At 54.3% G+C, this 20964-nt stretch overlaps 1 protein-coding gene across 4 annotated transcripts in view; it reads left to right on the top strand.

Annotated features, from left to right (window-relative positions):
• The window catches only part of SEMA4D (semaphorin 4D), a 106402-nt gene extending 87741 nt beyond the window's left edge, over positions 1–18661 (top strand). For all 4 annotated transcript variants that reach the window (XM_032634078.1, XM_032634081.1, XM_032634080.1 and 1 more), the window contains exons 6-16: positions 1377–1475; positions 4607–4700; positions 5349–5462; positions 6271–6422; positions 7459–7634; positions 7717–7873; positions 8872–9094; positions 9881–9996; positions 15148–15320; positions 15409–15452; positions 16322–18661. In XM_032634078.1, coding sequence (XP_032489969.1) covers positions 1377–1475; positions 4607–4700; positions 5349–5462; positions 6271–6422; positions 7459–7634; positions 7717–7873; positions 8872–9094; positions 9881–9996; positions 15148–15320; positions 15409–15452; positions 16322–17250 — 2277 coding nt within the window. In that variant the 3' untranslated portion in view covers positions 17251–18661. The remainder of the gene's footprint in view (positions 1–1376; positions 1476–4606; positions 4701–5348; positions 5463–6270; positions 6423–7458; positions 7635–7716; positions 7874–8871; positions 9095–9880; positions 9997–15147; positions 15321–15408; positions 15453–16321) is intronic.
• Positions 18662–20964: the final 2303 nt, after the last annotated feature.

The following is a 20964-nucleotide window of genomic DNA, read 5'->3' as shown; positions in this document are numbered from 1 at the left end:
TAGGATTTCTGGATTGTTGGCAGCATCTGTGCCTTGAGATACTGCTCCTTCGCTAGGAGATACTGGGCATCTCAGCGTGGTGGCCATCCGGGAAGCGCTGGGCTGAGTGTCCATCCATCTCCCTCCAGAGCTCTAGGTTATGGCTACCACCCACTTAGGCTACCCTGCCCCTAAATGGTGCTGGGCCGATTTTGGAGTCTTGGAATACAAGCGCCCCGTCTTCCTTGGTAGTTGGTTAAGACAGCTGAGTTATAGTCAATTTCAGTAGTTGTTGGCTAATTTCAAAGCAATTAAAATAAAATAAAAAAAAAAACAGAAAAAATGTTTTGGCTAAACTTTTTTAGCAAAGTACTAAACACTTTCACCAAAGTCACTAAATTCGAAATGAGGGAAAATGCAGGCATTGGGTTGTAATAACAGGTGTCGCAGGGAGTTGTCTTAGAGCTAAATTAGAACAGGCACTTTGGCCAGCCCCACGTGGAGGCCATACAGCGGACAAGGGTCCCTCCCAGTTCTTTCAGGGACGATGAATTACTTCCAACCAGTTTCAAAACAATCGCGGCAAAAAAAAAAAAAAAAAAAAAAACCTTTCCCAAGTGGAGATAATTTCAGATGCTAGCACATATAATCCAAGTACATTTCAGCCTAAAATAGTGGGTGGGTTCTTCAGTGGCATCTGGTTTTCCTGCAGGGCCTTTCTGATGTAGAGCCGGCTCAGAGCCCCTCATTAGTCCTGCCTCTCCCCTGAGCTAGGCGGGCCGGACACACCCCTCTCCTGAGAAGCACTGCTTCCAGTTGCGCACATTGGGGCGTCGAGGGTGGGGTCCCCCAGAGAAAGGGAAGGTGGAGGGAACTCTGCACAGCACACACCCCCTCAGGCCTGCCAACACAATGAATGGTCTGTGTGTTCAGTGAGAGTGAATGCGTGTTTCCCTGTGCCAGGTGTCCAGTAAGGTTTGAGGTCAGCTTTCATTGCTTTTTGGCTGATACACTTTTGCCGAGTATAAATCAGTGACTGAGGTGAAATCTGTTTGGCACTTGACAGCGGCCTGTGGACCCTGCAGAGGCAGAAGCAGTCTGGCCAGCTGCAGACTTAGGTTTGTGCAGGGGTGGAGCCAGGTCTCTGGGAGCCTGCTCCCACCGTGCCAGGCAGGGCAGGGCTAGCCTGTGCAGATGGATGGCACCTGAGGCCCGAGGTGGAAGGGTGGCAGCGAATTCACAGTCGGATTGGTCATCAGTGAGCTGTGAGGAGCTGCTGTCGGGCGTGTACTTGGCTGGTTTGTGCTCTGCAGCGAGCAGGTTGGACAGCTGGGATCATGGAGGGCGTCCGGTGGAGCCTGCACGGTAGCTGACCCGTGCGTTTCTCTTCCTTGTAGACAGAATGCCTTAACTACATCCGAGTGCTGCAGCCCCTCAGCGCCAGTGCCCTTTACGTGTGCGGGACCAACGCGTTCCAGCCAGCCTGTGACCACCTGGTAAGGCCGCGCAGGTCCCCTGGTCAGTAGTTAAAGCAGCGTGTGGGGCTCAAGGCAGCAGCAAGTGGTCTCCACTCTGCAGTTTGGGAGGATTTTCTCCTGCCAGCTGTGTGGGGATGGGGGTGGCCCATGGCTCCGCAGAAGGCCTCTGCCCACTCACCGGCCTCCTTTAAGCCTTCCAGTCTGTAAACCGCCATGATTGAGGGCATGGCTGGGTGCAGGACTTACAGGACCGCTGGCCCATAGTGCAGAGCGGGCAGTGGGGGGACCTTCTGGGAAGGCCAGTGTTGACAGAGAGGAAGCATCAATGTGCCCTGATCTTGCCTATTTCTCCTTGTCACATTCTGTATTTTGCGAGGGAGCCCTGGCTATGACATGGGCCCTGGTCAAGTAGAAAACTCAGGACTTCTGCTCTTGGATCCCTTGTTCTTGGTTCATATATGTTACGGACTAAGTGTTTGTGTCTCCCCAAATTCCATATGTTGAAGCCCTAATTCTCCAAATGTGATGGTATTTGGAGATGCAGCCCATGAGGAGGTAATTAAGGTTAAACGAGGTCATGAAGCCGGGGTCCTGATAGGATGATGACCTTATAAGAAGAGGAAGAGACACCAGAGCTCTCGAGCTCTCTCCCTCTGTCACGTGAGGTCACAGCAAGAAGGTGGCTGTCCGCAAGCCAGGAAGAGGTTTCTCACCAGGAACTAGCCATGCTGGCACCCTGATCTCGGACTTCCAGCCCCCAGAACCATGAGGCAGGAACATGTGTGGTTGCAGCTCCCCCGACCCCTGTCTGTGGTCGTCATGGCAGCCCGGGCTCACTACAACGGTGTCTGCTGCTCTGGTCTTGGGGCATCACGTTCAGTGTTGGCTGTTGGAGTACGAGTTGCCCACTGATAGACAGTTCTGGAATTCTTCCCTCTGAGGAGTGACAACACAGTGCCAGTTTGCTGAGCGGTTAGAGAAGCAGGACCCATCTCCGTCACCTGCATCATGTCCTTGACTCTCCTTGAGCCTCGTCAGTAGGGTCCTTTGGAGAGGGCCCCCCACTCTTACACCGCCCTCCCACCACTCCTGATTCCCTTGCTGACGGTAGCCGGAAGGAGAGAGCGGATTAGACAGCAGCATCTCTCTGGGAGATACTCTTTTTATTCAGATAATCTGATGAGCCATTTATAACAACCACAAAGAGGGAGGAGTGTTTTAAATGCACTTGAGGATCGATAATGAAGTACATTTCCTCGTGTTTGTCCCTATTTAGTGAGTAACTGTCAAGTGTGAAGTATGCTAAAATGGAAAGCTTAGTTTGCTAGAACCCTAAATTCATTGGAATTAAAAAAATGTTTTCCAAGCTTGAGTCGGAGATACATGACAGGACAAAGTATGGGCGAAGTAAGGACCTGCTTCGAAAACCTTGTATCCGCACACAGACCCCTGGGGTGGGGTCCATACATAGGGTGGGTCTGCCGGGCTGTCTGTGTCCACAGACTCTGGTGACAGAGGTTGGGATCGGGGTAGGGGGTGCATCTTGGTGTTGAGATCTTCAGTCCTCATAGACTTAGTTTCTTTTTCCTTAGGTCACATTAGTCATATTAGAAACATTTTGCACGTGAAAGGATTTCCTGGCTAAACTCTATAGTTAGAAGCTTAAGGTATGGAATTTAAACTTAAATTCCATGGGCATGTCAGTTGTTGAGGTAAGGGAATCATATGTTTCATTTCAATCTAGACCTATATTTTTTCCCAATATTTAAAAAAAATTTCAAGCCGACAGAAAAGTTGATCACACACACATGTTCTAACTACACAGATTGCATGGTTGGGAGCGTCCGTATGTGTGCACAGGTGTGAGCACACCCATGACCCCTAAATGCTGTCACATGCCTCAGAATAATGACATTTTCCTACAATAATGCCAGGTTTGTCATTATATCTAAAGAGATATCATTAGAGATATGATATCTCTAATGTCATCTAACCTCCAGCCCCTGTTCAGATTTCCCCAAACATCTTCTTGAAATGCAGTCAGTGAATCACATCAAGTGGGGTGCACTCCCAGTTCATACCTCCTAACCTACGAGGTGAAAAGTCTGTATATTGTTTCTACCAGCCTGTTAGAAATGTAACTGCATCTTTCCCGTGCCCCTGAGCCCTCTCTGCTCCGTCTGTGACATGTTTCCCTCGCTCTGACAGACAGCAGGGCTGCCCACCCACCCATCACAGTTTGGGTGTCCGTCTTCTTAAGCTTCGCCGGGCTTTCAGGTGGAAAATGGTACCGCACTTTCATTGCCTTGTGCTTCCTGGGTTGCTGGCAGCTCAGGCATCCTTTCTTGTCTGTGCTGCCGGATAGGTTTCTTCTTCTCTAACTTGCTGTGCTTTGACTGTTTTCCTCCTGGAAATGCTTTATTACTCATTTGTACAAGCTTCTTGTATATTCAGGGATGGAAATGCCTCATCTGTCATTTTGCAGGCATTTCCCCCGCTTTGTCACTGTCGATTTCTGTCTCATTCTTCTGTGGACAGACGCTTCCCAGTGCTTTGTGTACTGGATCTGTCCATTTTTTCCCTTACTTGGCTTTGGGCTGTCTTGTCAGGTGAGGAGAGATTATCCCAAGACTGAAATTGTCACCCATACTTTCTGTTAGTGCAGCACGGTTCCGTTTTTAATATTTAGATCATCGATCCACCTGGAGTGTGTTTCGATGGGTGGAATGAGGCAGAGATTCTGTTCCTTTTTTCCTGTTATCTGTTTATTGGATAGCCTGGTCCCCCGCTGCTTTGAAGGCGTCTTTGTTGATATTAAAGTTCTGCACGTGGCCTTCCAGTCCCTTCCGGAGCACATCCTGTGTTTGGTTCTCCCTGGCTGTTCTACGACCCTAGAGCCATCAGCATTGCCGTCTCTGTCCTATAGGAGAGTCAACTGAGGCTCCAAGATCTGGAAGCGCTCTCGAGGGTGTCAGAGGGTGCCAAGGCACCAGTGTCCAGACCTGGGACCAGGTGGTAGACCGTGCATGTGCTCTCTCCTCTGTCCCCCCATAAGAGTGAGTCTGTAAATTAAATGGTCCCACAAAGACATATTATGACTACAGAAGTTCAGACATTTTATGGCACTCTTTCTTTTCATTCAATTATAGAACTTAACATCCTTTAAATTTCTGGGCAAAAATGAAGATGGCAAAGGAAGGTGTCCCTTTGACCCAGCACAAAGCTACACGTCCGTCATGGTTGGTGAGTCCTGCTCTCAGGGTCTGTCCCTGGCTTAGCTCTGCTGGACCCCCAGGAGGTCCCGTTCCTCCTCCTCCACAGGGGTCTCCCTCTGCTTCGTTCCCATATTCAGTATCCTCACAGAAGGTACAGGAGCCTCTGCACAGACCCGCTGATACAAGCTTTTGAATTCATTGTTCAGTAGGATAACCAGCCACCTCCACAGTCCTCAGGTTAGATTTGTAGGAAGAGATTATCTTATATCTGTCATTTGTGCAAATCATCTGGATTACTCGGCCACGCTGAGTTAACGCTCCTGTTCGAGGAACGTTTGTGACTGAGCCATGACCTGCCTTGGAACGGCCTTGTACACCCAAGGCGAGCAGGCCAGGAGCCTTATGTGCACCCACTGTTGTGTTTGTTATTTTACTGGATGCAGGAGTTACTTGCGTTGTGTTACTTATTGCCCCTGACAGTTTAACATGGAGCCTAAAATTACCCATGTCAAAGAAACAAAACAGAAGACTCAGGAAGCAGAAACATGCGCCCAGAAGCAGGGCGATAGTCTCTCCGCTTCCTGGGAGGACTTGTGTTAGCTTGGGAGGAGAATGTGGTGCTGAGCGTCTGTCCCCAACACGAGTGTTGATTCCCTTTTCCTCTTTCCGCCCAAAGATGGAGAGCTTTATTCTGGGACGTCATATAACTTTTTGGGAAGCGAACCCATCATCTCCCGAAATTCTTCCCACAGTCCTCTGAGAACAGAGTATGCAATTCCTTGGCTTAACGGTAAGAAGCAGGTGGCATCATGGAAGGTGTGTTTCTGCTCGGGGTGGCTTCCTCGCCGGCAGAGCCCTCACTCCAGTTCTCCTTTTGCCGGCTCCCAGCCTCACAGGAGGGCATCTGCGGCTCACCCTCCTCCATCCCGGGGCTCACGTCAGCCCCAGTGCAGGAGGGGCGCTTCTGGAACTGCTGGGGGCTCCACAGCCAGCATCCACGGGCTTCTTTGCTTTCTTCTCTGCTAAGAGAGCGCTATTTCAAGCCTGCCTTTACCCCGTCTAGAAAACGGATCTGGGAGGCTCAGAATGGCAAGCTCAGGCTCGTTACATCAGCATGTGATATTATACCATTATCTCTGGACATCATGTGTCCATGTTGGATTCACGGTCCAGATGGCTCACAGAGATGCTCACAGGGGACTTTTCTCGTGGGCATCGGCCAGCCAGCCAGAGCCTTGGGGCACCTGGATCTGGTGGTCAGCAGTTTGTCTCTTTCAGGCACGTGCTGTTTAAACTGGCAAATGCATATCTTCCAGTGGGTCTCCAGGCTATGGTGGGATCAAGCTCCCTGGGGCCCCCAGGCTGCCTGCCAGTTGGGAGGCCCAGCCCTCAGTTGTTGGGCTGGACCGGGAGGCTGTGCTTCAGAACCCCCATCTCGGGCATCTCCTTAGGCCAAGGACGGCAAGATGGGCACCGTCACCATTCCCGGGCCCTGGCATTTGTTTGGGGTGTGGTGTGGACACCCTCCCACATCCTCAATAGGGGGTGCCCAGGCCCTCGGTGCGCACAGGCATAACCAGAGCGTCTGTTCCCTGCAGAGCCCAGCTTCGTGTTTGCTGACGTGATAGGAGAGAGCCCGGAGGGCGGGGACGGCGGGGATGACAAGGTCTACTTCTTCTTCACGGAGGTGTCTGTGGAGTACGAGTTCGTCTTCAAGCTGATGATCCCACGGGTAGCGAGGGTCTGCAAGGTGAGCCCAGCACCCCCTCTTCTCTTTGGTCCCAGCCCTCAGTGAGAGCGTGTCGCCTAGGCCCCACACTTCCTCCGAGATGTCCATTTCCCGATCACTTTATTCTTCCACGCTACAGATGTCAGTGTGGACAGGCCGAGGGCTCGGGCCTCTGTCCTCCCTGCGGGCCTCCCTGGAGACCACAGGGGCGCCCGCCCCGTGTGTGACGATGACTGTCCTCAGGGCTCTGATCTTAACACACCTCCCTCAAACCTCCCCCAGTTTAAAAAAGTTAGTTTTTCTATACTGTGTTAACCAAATTCTGTTGGAATTGGGGTTTTTCCATTCCAACGTAAAGATGAGGAGGGGTGCATTTTCACTGTGTCCAGAATAAGTGAGGATACGTCGATTTCATATTCTGCATCCAATTGTAAGAGTTTTGGTATTTCTCTCCAGACCAAGTCATGTCAGGGGTGTTTCACGATTGCTGCTTGGTGGGCAGTTCACTGAAAAGTGTTTTGGAGGACCTGGCAGGACCAGAGCACCTCAGCAGATAACTTGGGGGCTGGAAGGAAGTGAAGATTTGACCTCCCACAAGGAGCGCCTTTTGGGGGAGACCACGCCTACACACATTGGCTTGAGACAGATTGGGGAGCCTGTGCGTCCACCAGCCCCTGTCTCTGCCAGTCACTCGTGGACGGGTCGTGAGTCTGGAGATGCACATGAGCCAAAGGGCCAAAGCAGTGAACATGTGTAAGGATGGCGGGGGTCTGCTGCATGACACAGAGTGTGGGCAGAGTCGAACAGTTGTTCTAGCTGCAGTTGGGAGACTGGTCGTCGAGAGGGTTTTGTTCGTTTGGTTTTGTGCTTCAATCGATGACCCGAGCTGGCATGAAGGGAGTTGCTGGCGTCACTAGTAGTCTGCAGCCAGCTTTCCTTTTCAGCCTTGGCTTCCTTTCATTCAAGCAGAGCTGCTCTGGGCCCAAGCACATCACTTATCACCTGCTCACGGGGGAAGTCTGCCCTCCTCCTACCACGCGTGTCTTTGGGGTTACAGGGGGATCAGGGCGGCCTGAGGACCTTACAGAAGAAGTGGACCTCCTTCCTGAAGGCCAGGCTGATCTGCTCCCGGCCGGACAGCAACCTCGTCTTCAACGTGCTGCGAGACATCTTTGTCCTCAGGTCTCCCGGCCTGAAGGAGCCCATGTTCTATGGGGTCTTCACCCCACAGCTGTGAGTGCCCGGGTGGGTAGGTTGGGGGTGTTTTCACTGCGCTCCCCGATTCAGGGCAGTCACGTCGCCCCCTCCTCCCCAGGAACAACGTGGGGCTCTCGGCCGTGTGCGCCTACAACCTGTCCACAGCCGAGGCAGTCTTCTCCCGTGGGAAGTACATGCAGAGCGCCACGGTGGAGCAGTCGCACACCAAGTGGGTGCGCTACAACGGGGCCGTGCCCACACCGCGGCCCGGGGCGGTAAGTGGACCGGGCTCTCTCCACGGGGAACGGGCGTCCACCCGGGACTGGGAAGGGCCGTGGGCACACTCTCCTTTTCCTGGCTTCTTCTCATCGGTGTGTTGTGTAACAGCTGTGGCTACAAACTGCCCGAACAAGAAAGCTCTTCTGGCTGGCACCAGCTGTTCTGTGGGATTAACGTTGCGTAATAAAATTAGAGCGTTTTCATTTTCTGTTTCTTGCAGAGAAACACACGATTTCTTAGCAAAGGGATGAGCGATACTCTCCATTTGTTAATATGAGTCACATTTTTTTTTCTCCTAAAAGTAGTGAATTTTATGTAGAAAACAGTGTGGGTGTCTAGGCCAATGCGGCTGCATCCGTTTATTACGTGACTGGTGAGCTGGGCCGTGTACATGGCCCATGGTGGGGTTGTGACCTGGGAGAGTGGCCTGGTGCTTGGAGCTCACTCCCCCAGGATGGTCCCCCTCTCTGGGGTACGTCTCTGCTAACACAGGTCAGTTCCTTTCATGCATATCTTTAAGCAAAAGGTGTTCACCTGTGGTTGTGAATTTTGGTTTACGCACATCAAGAACTAGGACGGAAAAAAGAATCCTTTGTGCTCTTGACCTTTATGCTATTTATATTTAGAATTGGACTATTTTTAGCCATTTTTCGAGGCTTCTCTTCTGGGAGAGATGTGGAATGATAAGTGTGTATTTTTCAATTTCAGAAGTGTGATATGCTTTTTTCATTTATGAATGGATGAAAATTACTTCATTGACTATGTATCATGAGACACAGTTGTGTCTTGTGGACAAAAAGACAGTTGCATTTCCTCCCTGCTTTATAACTGTGTCTTCAGATTCCTGGGTAAAGATCACCTCAGTGTTTCCATTTTTTCAAGAAATCCACTGTGTAGTCCTAAGTTCGTCACCTCGGGGAAGCCTCCCCTCTTGTGCGGAGCACGCGCCATGTGCCCGTGCACCCCGCAGTAACGGGTGGTCTGCTCCCTTCAGTGCATCAACCGGGAGGCGCGTGCAGCCAACTTCTCCAGCTCCCTCAACCTACCAGACAAGACTCTGCAGTTTGTCAAAGACCACCCTCTGATGGATGACTCCGTGACCCCGATAGACAATAGGCCCCGGCTGATCAAGAGTGACGTGAACTACACGCAGATCGTGGTGGACAGGACCCGGGCCCTGGATGGGACGGTCCATGACGTCATGTTTGTCAGCACAGGTGGGTCCTGGGCCCTGGGTAAGAACGTGGGTGAGTCCAGCTAATTTCTGCCGCCCGGAGCCAGCATCTCCCCCAGGTGCCTGAGTGGTTTGTTAGGGCGTGGAAGCGTTTCTGAGAAGTCACCACACCTGGATGGCTTCAGATCTCTGTGACCATCAGAACACCTGGGGCGCTGGTTAAAAATGTGAGTCCTGGCCCAGATCTAGAAATTCAGGTGTGGTGGGTCTGGGCGGTGCAAAGGGAGGCTGCTGAGAGCCGGCACATGGGCACGTCCTGCTTCCCTGCCTGACACCTGTCCTGACCTGCCGTGGGAGACACACCTTTCCTGGTGGTCCGTAGACTCCGACACAAGTCTTCTGGAATGGTCTTGGTAGCCAGGCACAGCAGCAGCTGGCGGGCTCTGTGGTCAGCTCTGGGTGCTGCCCAGCCACCAGCCTCCCCTGCCTGGGGCTCCTGGCACAAGGATGGCACCCTCAGAGGCCAGTGCAGCCCAAGAACCATGTTACGTTTGTTTGGAGGACACAGTGTCGACTACTCTGATGAGGGGTATTGAAGTCAACAAAGGGCTGTTTATTTTTCAGATAAAAATGGGATAACCCATGTCAGTCCAGTTGTTTATTTTGCTGATGGCTTTTCCTTTTCCGTGTCTAATGCAAAAACATCTGTTTCTAAGCCTCCCACTGGGGAAAGGAGTGGGAGGCAGAAGGGTGACCGTTGGCTGCGTGGCTGACAGTGCCAGCACCGTCCTCTCCTCCTGGGGAGTAACCTGCAGCTTTGAACTTGCAGACCGGGGTGCCCTGCACAAAGCCATCAGCCTTGAGAACAACGTCCACATCATCGAGGAGACACAGCTCTTCCAGGACTTTGAGCCTGTCCAGACCCTGCTGCTGTCCTCCAAGAAGGTAAAGTGACTGGGTGGCCGGCTGGATGGCCCCACGTCTCGGTGCCCACAGGCTGGGTCGGGCTGCACCAGGCAGGCCCCGTCGTCCATCTGGCCTAGAGGAGCCGACCTTCAGGCTCTTATAGAAAGTCCTTCCATGAGCTGTGGGGTATGGGGTGGAGGGAAGGCAAACTGTGTCCTAAAAGTTGCAGAACCTCACTGAGTTGTTGGGACCAATGTACGATGCTGTCCGGGGGGGCTCACTGGCCTGTGAAAACACTTCTTGTGCCGGAACTTGGTGAGGGTAAGACCCAGTTGGCGGGGGTGCCCTCCGTGCACCTTCCTCATCTGCACAGAAAAGCGTCCTCTGAGTAACGACACGCTGTGTCTGTAAAGCCCCGTTTCGTGAGGCGCTGTCTCTTTCACCAGGGCCGGCCTGCTTTGTCCGTAAAGGGCCAAGAGTGAATGTTGTAGGCTCTGATGCCCGTGCTATTGCAGTTTGAGAGCAGCTGTGGGCAGTCCGGAAGCAAGTGAGCCCTGTTATGTTCTACCAAATCCTCATTTACAGGCACTGAGCTTTGCAGTTCGTGGAATTTTCATGTCACAAAATATTATTATTTTGATTTTTCTTCAACCGTTTGAAAATGTGAGACCCGCTATTAGTTGATGAGCTGTATAGAAACAGCCAGCAGGCTGGATTTGCCCTGTGGTCCACAGGCTGTCCCCTGCTGTACATCCAAAGTGGCCTTTGGGAAGTGTGCCACCCGGTTTACAGCCGGGGTGGGGAGTGAAGAGCAGAGCTCAGGCCGGGCACCGGGTGACCTCGTCCACGTCCTGGCTCCAGATGCGTGACTGTGAGCCTGGGTGGACCAGTCCTGCCTCGGTTTCCTCATCTATACGGTGAGGGACGGCAGACCCTGGGACTGTCCCAGCCCTGCCCTGTGACTCCCCATGCTGTGACCCCTGGGCTGACAGGCTCTGGTCAGCATCAGAAATTGGTAGCCTGGCCATACATCGAATTCCCCTCCACTGCAGGCCCACCCATCGCTTGGCCTCTCCCACCTGCACCCTGTTTGCAAAGCCTTGCTTGGGAGCACCAAGCCAGGCTGTCCTTGCTTCGTATGGCGTCACCCTGTTGCTGAGATTTTCCCTTTTGACCCGTGACACTCCTGCGCCGTCCTCTCTTCACGTTGAAAAGAGGTTGTTCCTCCAGCCCCTCAGAGCATCCTCCCTGCCCTGGCTCCGGGTAGGGGCCTCCACCTGGCTCGTGGGGCCCAGGCTCACTCCTCCCTGGGCTGTGGGCAGTAGGAAGGGGGTCCCGATAGCCAGGCAAGCAAGAAAAGAAGGCAACCTCTTGGTCAGATGCGTATTTGCAAACTCCACACACGGTCCTTCGTCCTCTCCCCGGCTTCATGAGCTTGAGGAGTTGGATCTGGTTTTCAGACTCCTGTAGCAGGGTCACTTCCCCTCTTGGCCGCCGCAGTGTGTGTTTTCTCGCTCCAGTTCTAAAAGGGAAGGAAGACGAAGTAGCCTAATGGGGTTAGGCTACCAGACATCTGTACCTCTCGGGTGGGTGCTTTTGGCCCCCTTTCCCCCAGGCCCACCTGCATCATTGTTGAAACAGGGAAACCCAGGAGCCCTTCTGGCCGCTGCCATGTTGCTCAGGTGCTTCAGCCCGGCTGGGGCAAGCACCCTCAAAGCCTCCAGATGGCCTAGTACTCATCAGAACCAAGGCCAGGCCCCCAGTGCAGACAGGGCTCGGCTCTGCTCCACGACATCATTCACAGCCCCAGCTGGCCCTGCCATCCTGAACCCAAGTCTTCCAGGGCATGTGGGTGCTGATCCCATGGCAGGGATGGGGGAGGGAGAAGGGAGGGAGGGGGCAGTACCACCTGTGGGAAGTCTGACAGGTGAGTCCTGTGCTCACCTGCCTGAGGTCAGGATTGGTCATGTGGCCGGGGGCTAGCCATGCAGGGAGTGAGTTGCGTGTTCCCACAGGAGCCTCCACTGTGCTGGGATGTGGTTCAGGTGCCCATGGGGTCCCACACCTTCTCCTGGGCTAGTGGGCTCAGGGTGGCTTCAGAATGCTGTCCGTGGTGCCGTGGCAGCAGGAAGCGGCTGTTCGGGGTAAAAAGACACCTGCTCCCCGCTCCCCATTCCCCACCAGCAGCCTCTTCTGGGTCGATCATGCCTGGCTCTCAATGCAGAAAACTGATGAGCAGCTGCCACAGGGCTGGGGGAGCACAGGAAGTGCTACCAGGGAGGGGGGTCCCTGGTCACTACCTGCTCTCCCCTGACAAGTGCATTTGTTTTTTGTTTTTATTGTGGTAAGTGTACATCATATAGATTGTACCACGTTAATTATTTTTGAGTGTACACTTTAGCACCATTAAGTACATTCACATAGCGCAACCCTCATCCTCACCCATCTCCAGCACTTCATCTTACAAAACTGAAACCCCAAACCCATTAAACACTGACTCCCCGCTTCCTCCCATTCCCCAGCCCCTGGCACCCACCATTCCCCTTCCCGTCTGTGTGTGTTTGACTACTCTAAGAACCTCATGTTGATACAAGTGGAATCCTACAACATTTGTCCTTTTGTGAGTAGCTTATTTCACTCAGCATAATGTCTTAAAGATTCATCCATGTCTGTCCTTCCTTTTCAGGGCTGAATAGTATTCCATCCCACGCATCCACCACGTCTGGTTTATTCACCCACTGGTGGACACTTGGGTTGCCTCTCCCCCTGCTGCATGAACAGCCGTGTTCTCCAGTCTCTTGTGCGTACATGGCAGGCATGCTCTGGGCCCATGGAGCAGGCTGAGTGTGGTTTTCCCGGGGACACTCTTTGATGGTCAGGTGCCACCTGTACAGCAAAGGTGGGAGCTCCTCCAGCTCTGGCCATGTCCACCCACAATCACCCACCTGTGTGCACAGAGACCCAGATGTGGCTGAGAGAGCCTGGTGCTGCAGCTGAGGGCACAGTCACCCAGAGGGTGGGGACCCGCAAGGGGCCAGCAGGAGGGCACCTGGGCACGTGCGTGCTCAGCAGATCTCACAGGTGCTGGATGGTAGCCGGCCGCCTTGTTTTCTCTCACGGAAGAGCTGGGGTGAATAGTACAGGGGTCCTGTGGCCCTTCCCCAGCGCGCCTGCCTAACCGAGGAGGCCCGCTGGCACAGCGCCTGCACTCACCTCCACACGCCCAATCCCCACGTTCCCACGACCTGCTTTTTGACTCCAGGGCCCCCCGTGGCCTCCCTCGGTGTCTGTCTGATGGCTCCCGTCTGCCCTCATCTTGGTGACCTTCACACATCTGGAGAGAACTGATCGGCGTTTTGTGGGACGCCCCTCGGTTTGGGCATATCTGATGTTTTCTCACGTTGAAATTGGGGTTGAGCATTTGGGGAGATGACCACTGTCTCGGGGACACGGATTCAATGACTTCTCAGAGTTACTCGGTTTCTCCTTCCACGTTGTCCCCACACCCTGTGGTCAGTGGATCCAGTCCACCTGGTGGGGGGGGTCGGCGGGGAGCTAAGCCCCAGCTCCTGGAAGGAGGAGTTGAAGAGTTTGGGGGCCGTGTTCAGCCCCCACGGTGGCTGACACTTACTTGTGGGTGACCTTGAGGCTACTCAGACACCCGGCTGCCTCTCGCCCACTGACTTGCATGTCCACCATGGGCCTTGCCTGCAGTGCTTGCTGCTGTGGGATATCAAGCCACTTTTCTGTTCCCTTCCTGTCCACATTCGTTGGAATTGGGGAGGCCCTGCCCTGTTGGGGAGCGAGGGCTGGAGGCTGAGCAGGCTGTGGTGTGAGGAGGGTGCATGAGTGTCTGAGCCCTCTCCAGGGCCCCTCCGTAGGACCCCACTGAAGTTGCCCACTTGGCCGGTCTCCCCAGGAAATTTTTCCTCACCTCTGAGCCACATGATCCCAACTGTGATACAGGGTGTCGTCCTGATTCCTTCTTACGAATATGGGCTCACCTGACCTCGTCTGCCCGGGTCTCTGCCGACATGGACAGGCCGGCACTGGGCTTGACTCTCTCTGCCACCTGCCATCACAGTTGGACTCTTTTGCACAGGGGACTGCCCCCTCTTGGCTGTGCTCACACACGGTGGCTCTGTGACCCCTGGGCCTTCAAGGCATCACAGGCCAGGAGATCTGATGTAACGCCAGGGCCTTTGCACTCCAGCCAGACTCTGAAATTAATTCAGAACATGTCCTCAGAGGATAGAGGCTGTGTTTTAAATACTAAGCTCTGTGGAAACTTGGGAATCTTTTGACATTAACCAACGGTTTTTCTAGAGCGTCAGGGTGAGACACAGGCTTATCAGCAAAGGAGAGAGAAAATGCCGTATGTGAATTGCCAGCCCTGGGTCTGCTTCTGGGCTTCAGGTGGACTCCTTGGGGGAGCCCTCGTTCTAGCTGAGTCCCGTGAGAAAATCAGCCTGCCCCAACTGCCCGTGCGCCAGGCTCCCTACCAGTGCTGCGGGCGCCGGCGGCATCAGCCTGAGGGTGGAGACGTCCCAGGCCCAGCATTCCAGAACACGGAGGAGCCTGCTTTGCTCTCTGCTTCTGAGTGTGGCTGTCCATTTCCCCAGCCGCGTTCATTTCTCGTAAATGTAGATGCGTGAGAAATGAATGCCTCCTCACTCATTTACTAGAGCTCTGTTCACTCTCCACCTGTGTTCACTGCAGCCCCGCTGGATTCACACACTGACACGGGCCGTCTGTGTGCTGGTGCTCACGTGTTGCACGAGATGGGCTTTGGAGGCTGTGCCCTTTGGCCTCTGGTCTAGTGACGCTGGGAGGGCAGTCGGGAGTGTCAGGCTAGTGGGTCGTCTTGCACACAGAGGAGGCAGAGGAGGTGCAGAGATGCACTGCTGGTGGGTAGGATGAAGGTGGGTGCTCAGATGGGGGAGGGGAGGGATTTGGACCAAGGCCCAGCACACTCTGAGTTAGCCCGTGGATTCCGTCCGAAATCCACCCGTCTGTCACGATGCTGCAGTGCAGATTTGTCTTGGATCTAATCTGGCCTCGTTCCGCTTCCTCCTCCAGAAGCTCGGGATGAAGCTTTGTCATCACTCCCCATGAGCTAGAGAAGCACCTGGCGCGTTGAGGGCTGCCCCCACCCAGTGCCCACCGTTCTCATCTGTTTCACACCCACAGGGCGGAAGGTTTGTCTATGCCGGTTCCAACTCGGGCGTGGTGCAGGCCCCCGTGGCCTTCTGCGGAAAACATGGCACCTGCGAGGACTGCGTGCTGGCCCGGGATCCCTACTGCGCCTGGAGCCCGGCCGCGGCCGCCTGCGTTGCCGTGTACCAGACCGATGGCCCCAGCAGGTACCAGCCCCACTCCATGCAGGCGCTCCACCCAGCCCCATGGCGTCAAGCGCATGCACTGTGTAACCTGTGCCCGGTTGTCTTGCAGGAGTTTGATTCAGGAAATGAGTGGGGATGCGTCCGCTTGCCCCGGTAAGTTGCTCGTCCTCGCTGCCTTCTCTTCAGGGACGGCCAGGTCACGTAACCATTTCATGATGCTTTGCTGGTGTGGCATTTCGTACATTTTGTTTTTCTTTCTCTACTCGGAACAGAGGTCAAGTAATCTCGTGGCAGACCCCGTGATGTTTCTCTGTCCCTTTTATCACAGAACAGGATGTTGAAGCCACGCAGAGTGTATTTGTTTACTGGAAGGCACTCTCCATCCCAAACTGTGACGTCTGCTCTTGGGATGCATCCTCTCTCTTCTGCTTAGCTTGAGGCGCGTTAAACAAAACCTACACCTCTTGTGAACAGGAGGGAGGAACTCATGAGAGATTAGTCCCCGTTCCCCTCGGGGGATCCCACCCCTGCCAGGAGGTCAGGCATGTCCCAGCTGAAGGCAGGCGTGCCCTGGGCCCCTGCCCTCCCATCCCTAACCCGCTCGCTAGCTGTCATCAGTTAAGACAAGTTTAGGAGGAGGGCACCAAGGCCCACCGATCGGCTAGCACACCCGGCAGCCGTTAGCAGAAGCCCGTTGTTTGATTCAGCACTGCCACCAGAAGGCACAGCTGACCGCTGCCCAGCCTCCCCGGCCTGGGGAGTTTTCTCCTGGGAAATCAGGGTGCAAAACAGGATTTCTTCTGCTCAGAGTTGGCTTCAATTTCTTTGTCCCCAAGGGCTGCCATTGGGGTCTTAATCTTTGCTTTTCTGTCACGCATGTCTTTATCTCCTTGCTGTTCTGGAAGATTCCATGTTGCTCCACAGGGTGAAACTCTTGTGTCCTCTTGTGCGTGTTAACCTAGTTTTGAAAGAAGTATCGAGCAGGGTTGTTGACGCTGTGCACGTTTATTTTGATGTTCCAGATAAAATTAAAGAAAGTTACCTGCAGCATTTTTTCAAGCATGGTGGCACAGCAGAACTCAAATGCTCTCAAAAGTCCAACCTGGCCCGGGTGGTGTGGAAGTTCCAGAATGGCGTGCTCAAGGCTGAAAGCCCCAAGTACAGCCTGGTGGGCAGGAAGAACTTGCTCATCTTCAACCTGTCAGAAGGAGACAGTGGGGTGTACCAGTGCCTGTCTGAGGAGAGGGTCAAGAACAAGACAGTCCTGCAGGTGGTGGCCAAGCACGTTCTGGAGGTCAAGGTAGTCCCTCGAACTCCGGTGGCCTCCACCTCGCCGGTCACACGGACAGAAGGTAGTAGGATCACCTCCAAAGTGTCAGCGGGGCCCACCCAAGGCTCCTTTCCCCAGACCCCAGCCTTGCAGGTCACCACTCCCAGTGCCATCGCCCTGCCCTCCAGCCCCGAGGGGCCCACCAGCATGTCCTGTGAACCAAAGATTGTCATCAACACGGTCCCCCAGGTCCACTCGGAGAAGACAATGTATCTCAAGTCCAGTGACAACCGTCTCCTCATGTTTCTCTTCCTCTTCTTCTTCGTCCTCTTCCTCTGCCTCTTCACCTACAACTGCTATAAGGGCTACTTGCCCGGACAGTGTTTGAAGTTCCGCTCGGCCATGCTCCTCGGGAAGAAGCAGCCCACATCGGACTTCTCGGATTGCGAGCAGAGTGTGAAGGAGACGCTGGTGGAGCAGGGCAGCTTCTCCCAGCAGAACGGGGGGCAGCCCAAGCCAGCCCTGGACACTGGCTATGAGACAGAGCAGGACACCATGGCCAGCAGGCTGCCCACTGACCGAGAGGACTCGCAGAAGATCGACGAGCTCCCGGTCAGAGACCGGCCATTCGACGTCAAGTGCGAGCTGAAGTTCGCCGACTCGGACGCGGACGGGGACTGAGGCGCCCGCTGCTCCCCGGGAGGTCTTTGTGTTGCCAGTTCAGTCCCCCGTCCAGTGCTGCGTAGGTAGCCGTTGTCAGCAAACCTCAGTCTTCTGTGTCTTTTCTCTTGGGTCGCACTTGCGACTTGGTTTCTCTTTGTCCTTTCGGAAAACGGCGAGCATCGCGGCCGGCCTGCTGGTCGGTGGGGCCCTTGGAGTCATGCCTGCAAGCTTGCCCGAGGGCACTCTGCGGCGGGAAGACGGCCGGGCTGCCACTGGCCCGGGAAGAGTTGGGCCGTGAGCGTCCCCTCCTTGTAGCAGCCACTGAAAGAGAATTTAATTCCAGATTGGAAATGACGTTTTAGTTTATCAGATTGGTAACTTATCGCTTGTTGTCCAGGTTGGCACGAACCTTTTCTTCCACATAATTACTTTTTGGAGTTTTGCTTTAATTATGTTGGCGTGTTGGGTCGTTTATGTTTTAAATTACTAAAGCAGGTGTTTTAATATTTGGAAGATGTACATCTTCTGAATTTTGTTGTATATTAGGGTAAAGGTATGGCTTATGTTGCTTAAGATTCTCAGGGATAATCTTACTTTTGCTAAATGCATTCTTTTCTGCTTTTAGAAATGTAGACAAAACCATGTCTTGAGCACATGTCCTTTTTTTTTTTTTTTTTTTTTTTAATTTTGTTCCTTAAGGGAAGCATTGTTTTCAGAGAGACTTTTTTTCTGTACCTTTTTTTTTAACTCTAGTTTTAACTCTTTTGAGGAGAAGGCTGTGGAGGACTGTCCCAAAACACCGGGCAGGGTTTGGACGGAGGGATGTGGCCCCCAGCGTGCTCTGGGTGGAGCCGGGCCGGCTCAGAGTTGAGGGGACGAGTGAGTTACAATCCAGTGCCCACGGCCACTGGTCAAAACCTCCTGCCCAGACAGAACGTTCAACCGGGACGTCTTGGTCATCTGAACATCTCCTTTTTCTTTTTGCTTCCATCTCATGCCCTCTGCCCGCCCAGACTCTCCACTTGGCCTAACCGGGCTGTCCACAACTGGAAGAGAGCAGGGCGGCCAGGGACAGCCAGGCTGGTGAGCACAGCACCCCTCCCACAGATGCCGCCGCCACGGACCTGCCAGGCCTGGCGCCCTCTTTCAAGGTGCAAGTGGGCGGCACAGTCTAACCATCACCGACGTCACGCTCCATTTCCTGCTTTCCAGACACCCACATAGAGGAGCCTTTCTTTCCGTGGCAAAGAGCAATAAACTCTGGGTGTGTGTGTGGCCTGTGTGGACAGTGTCATCTTCCAGCATGATAGGATTCGACCGTTTTGGTGTAAACATTTGTGTTTTATAAGATTTACTTTGTTTTTATTTTTCTACTTTGAATTGTATACGTTCGGAAAGTAACCGAATAAACAGAAGCTTATATCCTTGACGCGGGCGCGTGGTTCCCTGTGGCTCTCCCGCCGCCTCCCCGCGCGGCCTGGGCCCCTGTCTTTCTTGCACTTTGTTCCTCTTCTCTGGCATGCGGTGTGTTCCTGACGACTTCTGCCTCAGAGCCCTCTCTCTTTTCTGTCCTCTGTCTCGCAGCCTCATCTCCTCTGCCCTTTCCTCCTCCGGGGTCCTCTTCCCTGTCCTGTCTGGTCCCTGACTCATCTTCCTCTCCCCGAAGCCCCTGGCCGGCCTCGGGCCCGGGGCCTGACAGCCGCCTGCAGGTCACCTTGCTGCCGCCCTTCCTCAGCGACCAGGCCCAGCACGTGCATGCCCTGGGGACCTTCCACCTCTTCTGCCATGCCACAGGTGAGCGGGGCACCTGTCCAGGTGGGGGGCGGGCAGTGGGGGCCTCCTCCACGAGCACGGCCTTCCTGGCTGCACCTCTCCGGTGGTCCCCAGCAACGCTAAACTGTTACCCCGAGGCTGTTCCTGTGGACAGCAGGGCCCGACCAGTGTTTTCCTCAAAGGGCCAAACTCTTCGACTTCTCCAGCCATGGTTTCTGTTGCAGCTACTCAGCTGTTGCCTTGTAGCTTGAAAGCTGCCACTGCGCGGGCACCAAAGTTCATTTACAAACGGCAGCTTGCCAATTGCTGGTATATAGGGTTACTTCTTTGTCGGCTAACAATTTGGGTTTGATGTATGTGGCATTTGGAGATTTAAAACATTAACCGTAGAGCCTCCAGAATGGGAATTGTTTTAACAACTTGCTTCAAGATGTTTAAACGCAGAAAAGATTGGGAGTCTAGCATGCCGCCTCGGATGTAGGAGGCGTTGGCACTGTGTTGGATGGTATTGGGATGGGGCGTCAGCCAAACCCACGTTCCGAGTGCGTCCTGGGCTTTGGGCAGCGCCCGGGGGCCCGGTCTCCCCAGGGTGCCGTCTTCTAACTCATCAGTAGCCGTGGAAGGAAAGCACGTGGCACGTTCCGGGCCTGGCGGCTTGTTCTGTTTGCTCAGAGCGAGGAATGAAGTTAGTGAGGAGGACAAGCAAATCTCATTGTTTTCCTTTTTCTGAGAATTTAAGCAAGCTGTGAGAAGCTGCTGGGTGTTACGCTGCTGCCTGATCCCTGTGGAGTTGGCTCACAGGCCTTTGAGTGGCTCTGTCCACTTGTGACCCCGCATGTGTGGCCACTGGTGACTCCTGCCTGGGCCTCGGGCAGTGGGCAGGGAAGTTGCCAGTGAAGGGGACTTTTGCAGACAGACCTGCAAGGGGCGGGTCCGTGTGGCCCCGGGTCACCTGGGTGCTGCTCTCAGCCCCTTGACTCCCTTGGGACAGGGGCCCGGGAACTGCTTCAGGCCCCCAGGCCCGTCCCACAGTGGCAGGGTCCTCCACAGTCACACTGGGGAACCTCCTTGGTGGTGGGAAGGCGGAGAGGCTCAGTGCTGGGGACACCAGGGTCCCTTGCTGGCAGACACAGGCCCTCAGGGGCCCCATAGCTGGGCCTGCGGGGACCCGCCCCTCAACAGAGCGGTTTCATGTCTGCGCTCGGGGGACCTACTCTTCCCGAGGGCAGCCTGCTGTTGAGGGGCAGAGTGGACGACAGCATGTCCCTTCTGTCTGAGGCCCCACGCAGGCCTTGTCCCCAGGCTCATCCTGCCGCATGTCACCGGGTTGGGTGTCCCCAGTGACACGTCCAGATCTAGGCAGGCGCTGCCCTCTTCCTCTAAACCTAGCCCAATAGCCAAAGCCGGTTCCCTGTGCAATGTGGGTGTTCAAGTGCACAGTTTAAAAAGGCAGTGTCTCTGGCAATCCCCTCCCCTGAGTCCCAGAAGGCACCAGAACTAAAGACCACGTTTCTTGTCAGGCTGCGGCTCTGCAGAAATGTTGGCTCCTGCCTCTGCCTGCAGGCACCTCCCTGTCCAGGTTGCTCCCACGTGGCCTCGGGCTGTCACTGCAGAGCTGGGCTTAGGGAACCATCTCACAGTGGCTCAAGCTCTGGTCCAGCTAAGGCCAGGTCGGCTTCTCACGGTGGGCATGGCCTCGCAGCTGGGTGACTCGGAGGGGCTTCTCAGCTTACCGTCTTCTCTGCATCTCCAGATCATGCTGGTGGAGTGTGTGTGTGCACCTGTGTGTCTGTATGTTGATGTGTGTATGTGTGTATGTGTGTGTACATGGGTATGTGTGTGTGCTTTGCTGACATATCTGTACACACGTGTGTGCATGTATGTCCTTGTGTGGACATGTATGCACACATCCGTGTGTGTGTGTGTGTGTGTTTCTTTTTGGTCCAAGGCACCCTGCAT

Source organism: Phocoena sinus, chromosome 6, assembly GCF_008692025.1.
Source record: "Phocoena sinus isolate mPhoSin1 chromosome 6, mPhoSin1.pri, whole genome shotgun sequence".
Classification (NCBI taxonomy): Eukaryota; Metazoa; Chordata; class Mammalia; order Artiodactyla; family Phocoenidae; genus Phocoena; species Phocoena sinus.
The sequence above is the reverse complement of the archived record's forward strand: the minus strand, read 5'-3'. Positions and strand labels throughout refer to the sequence as shown.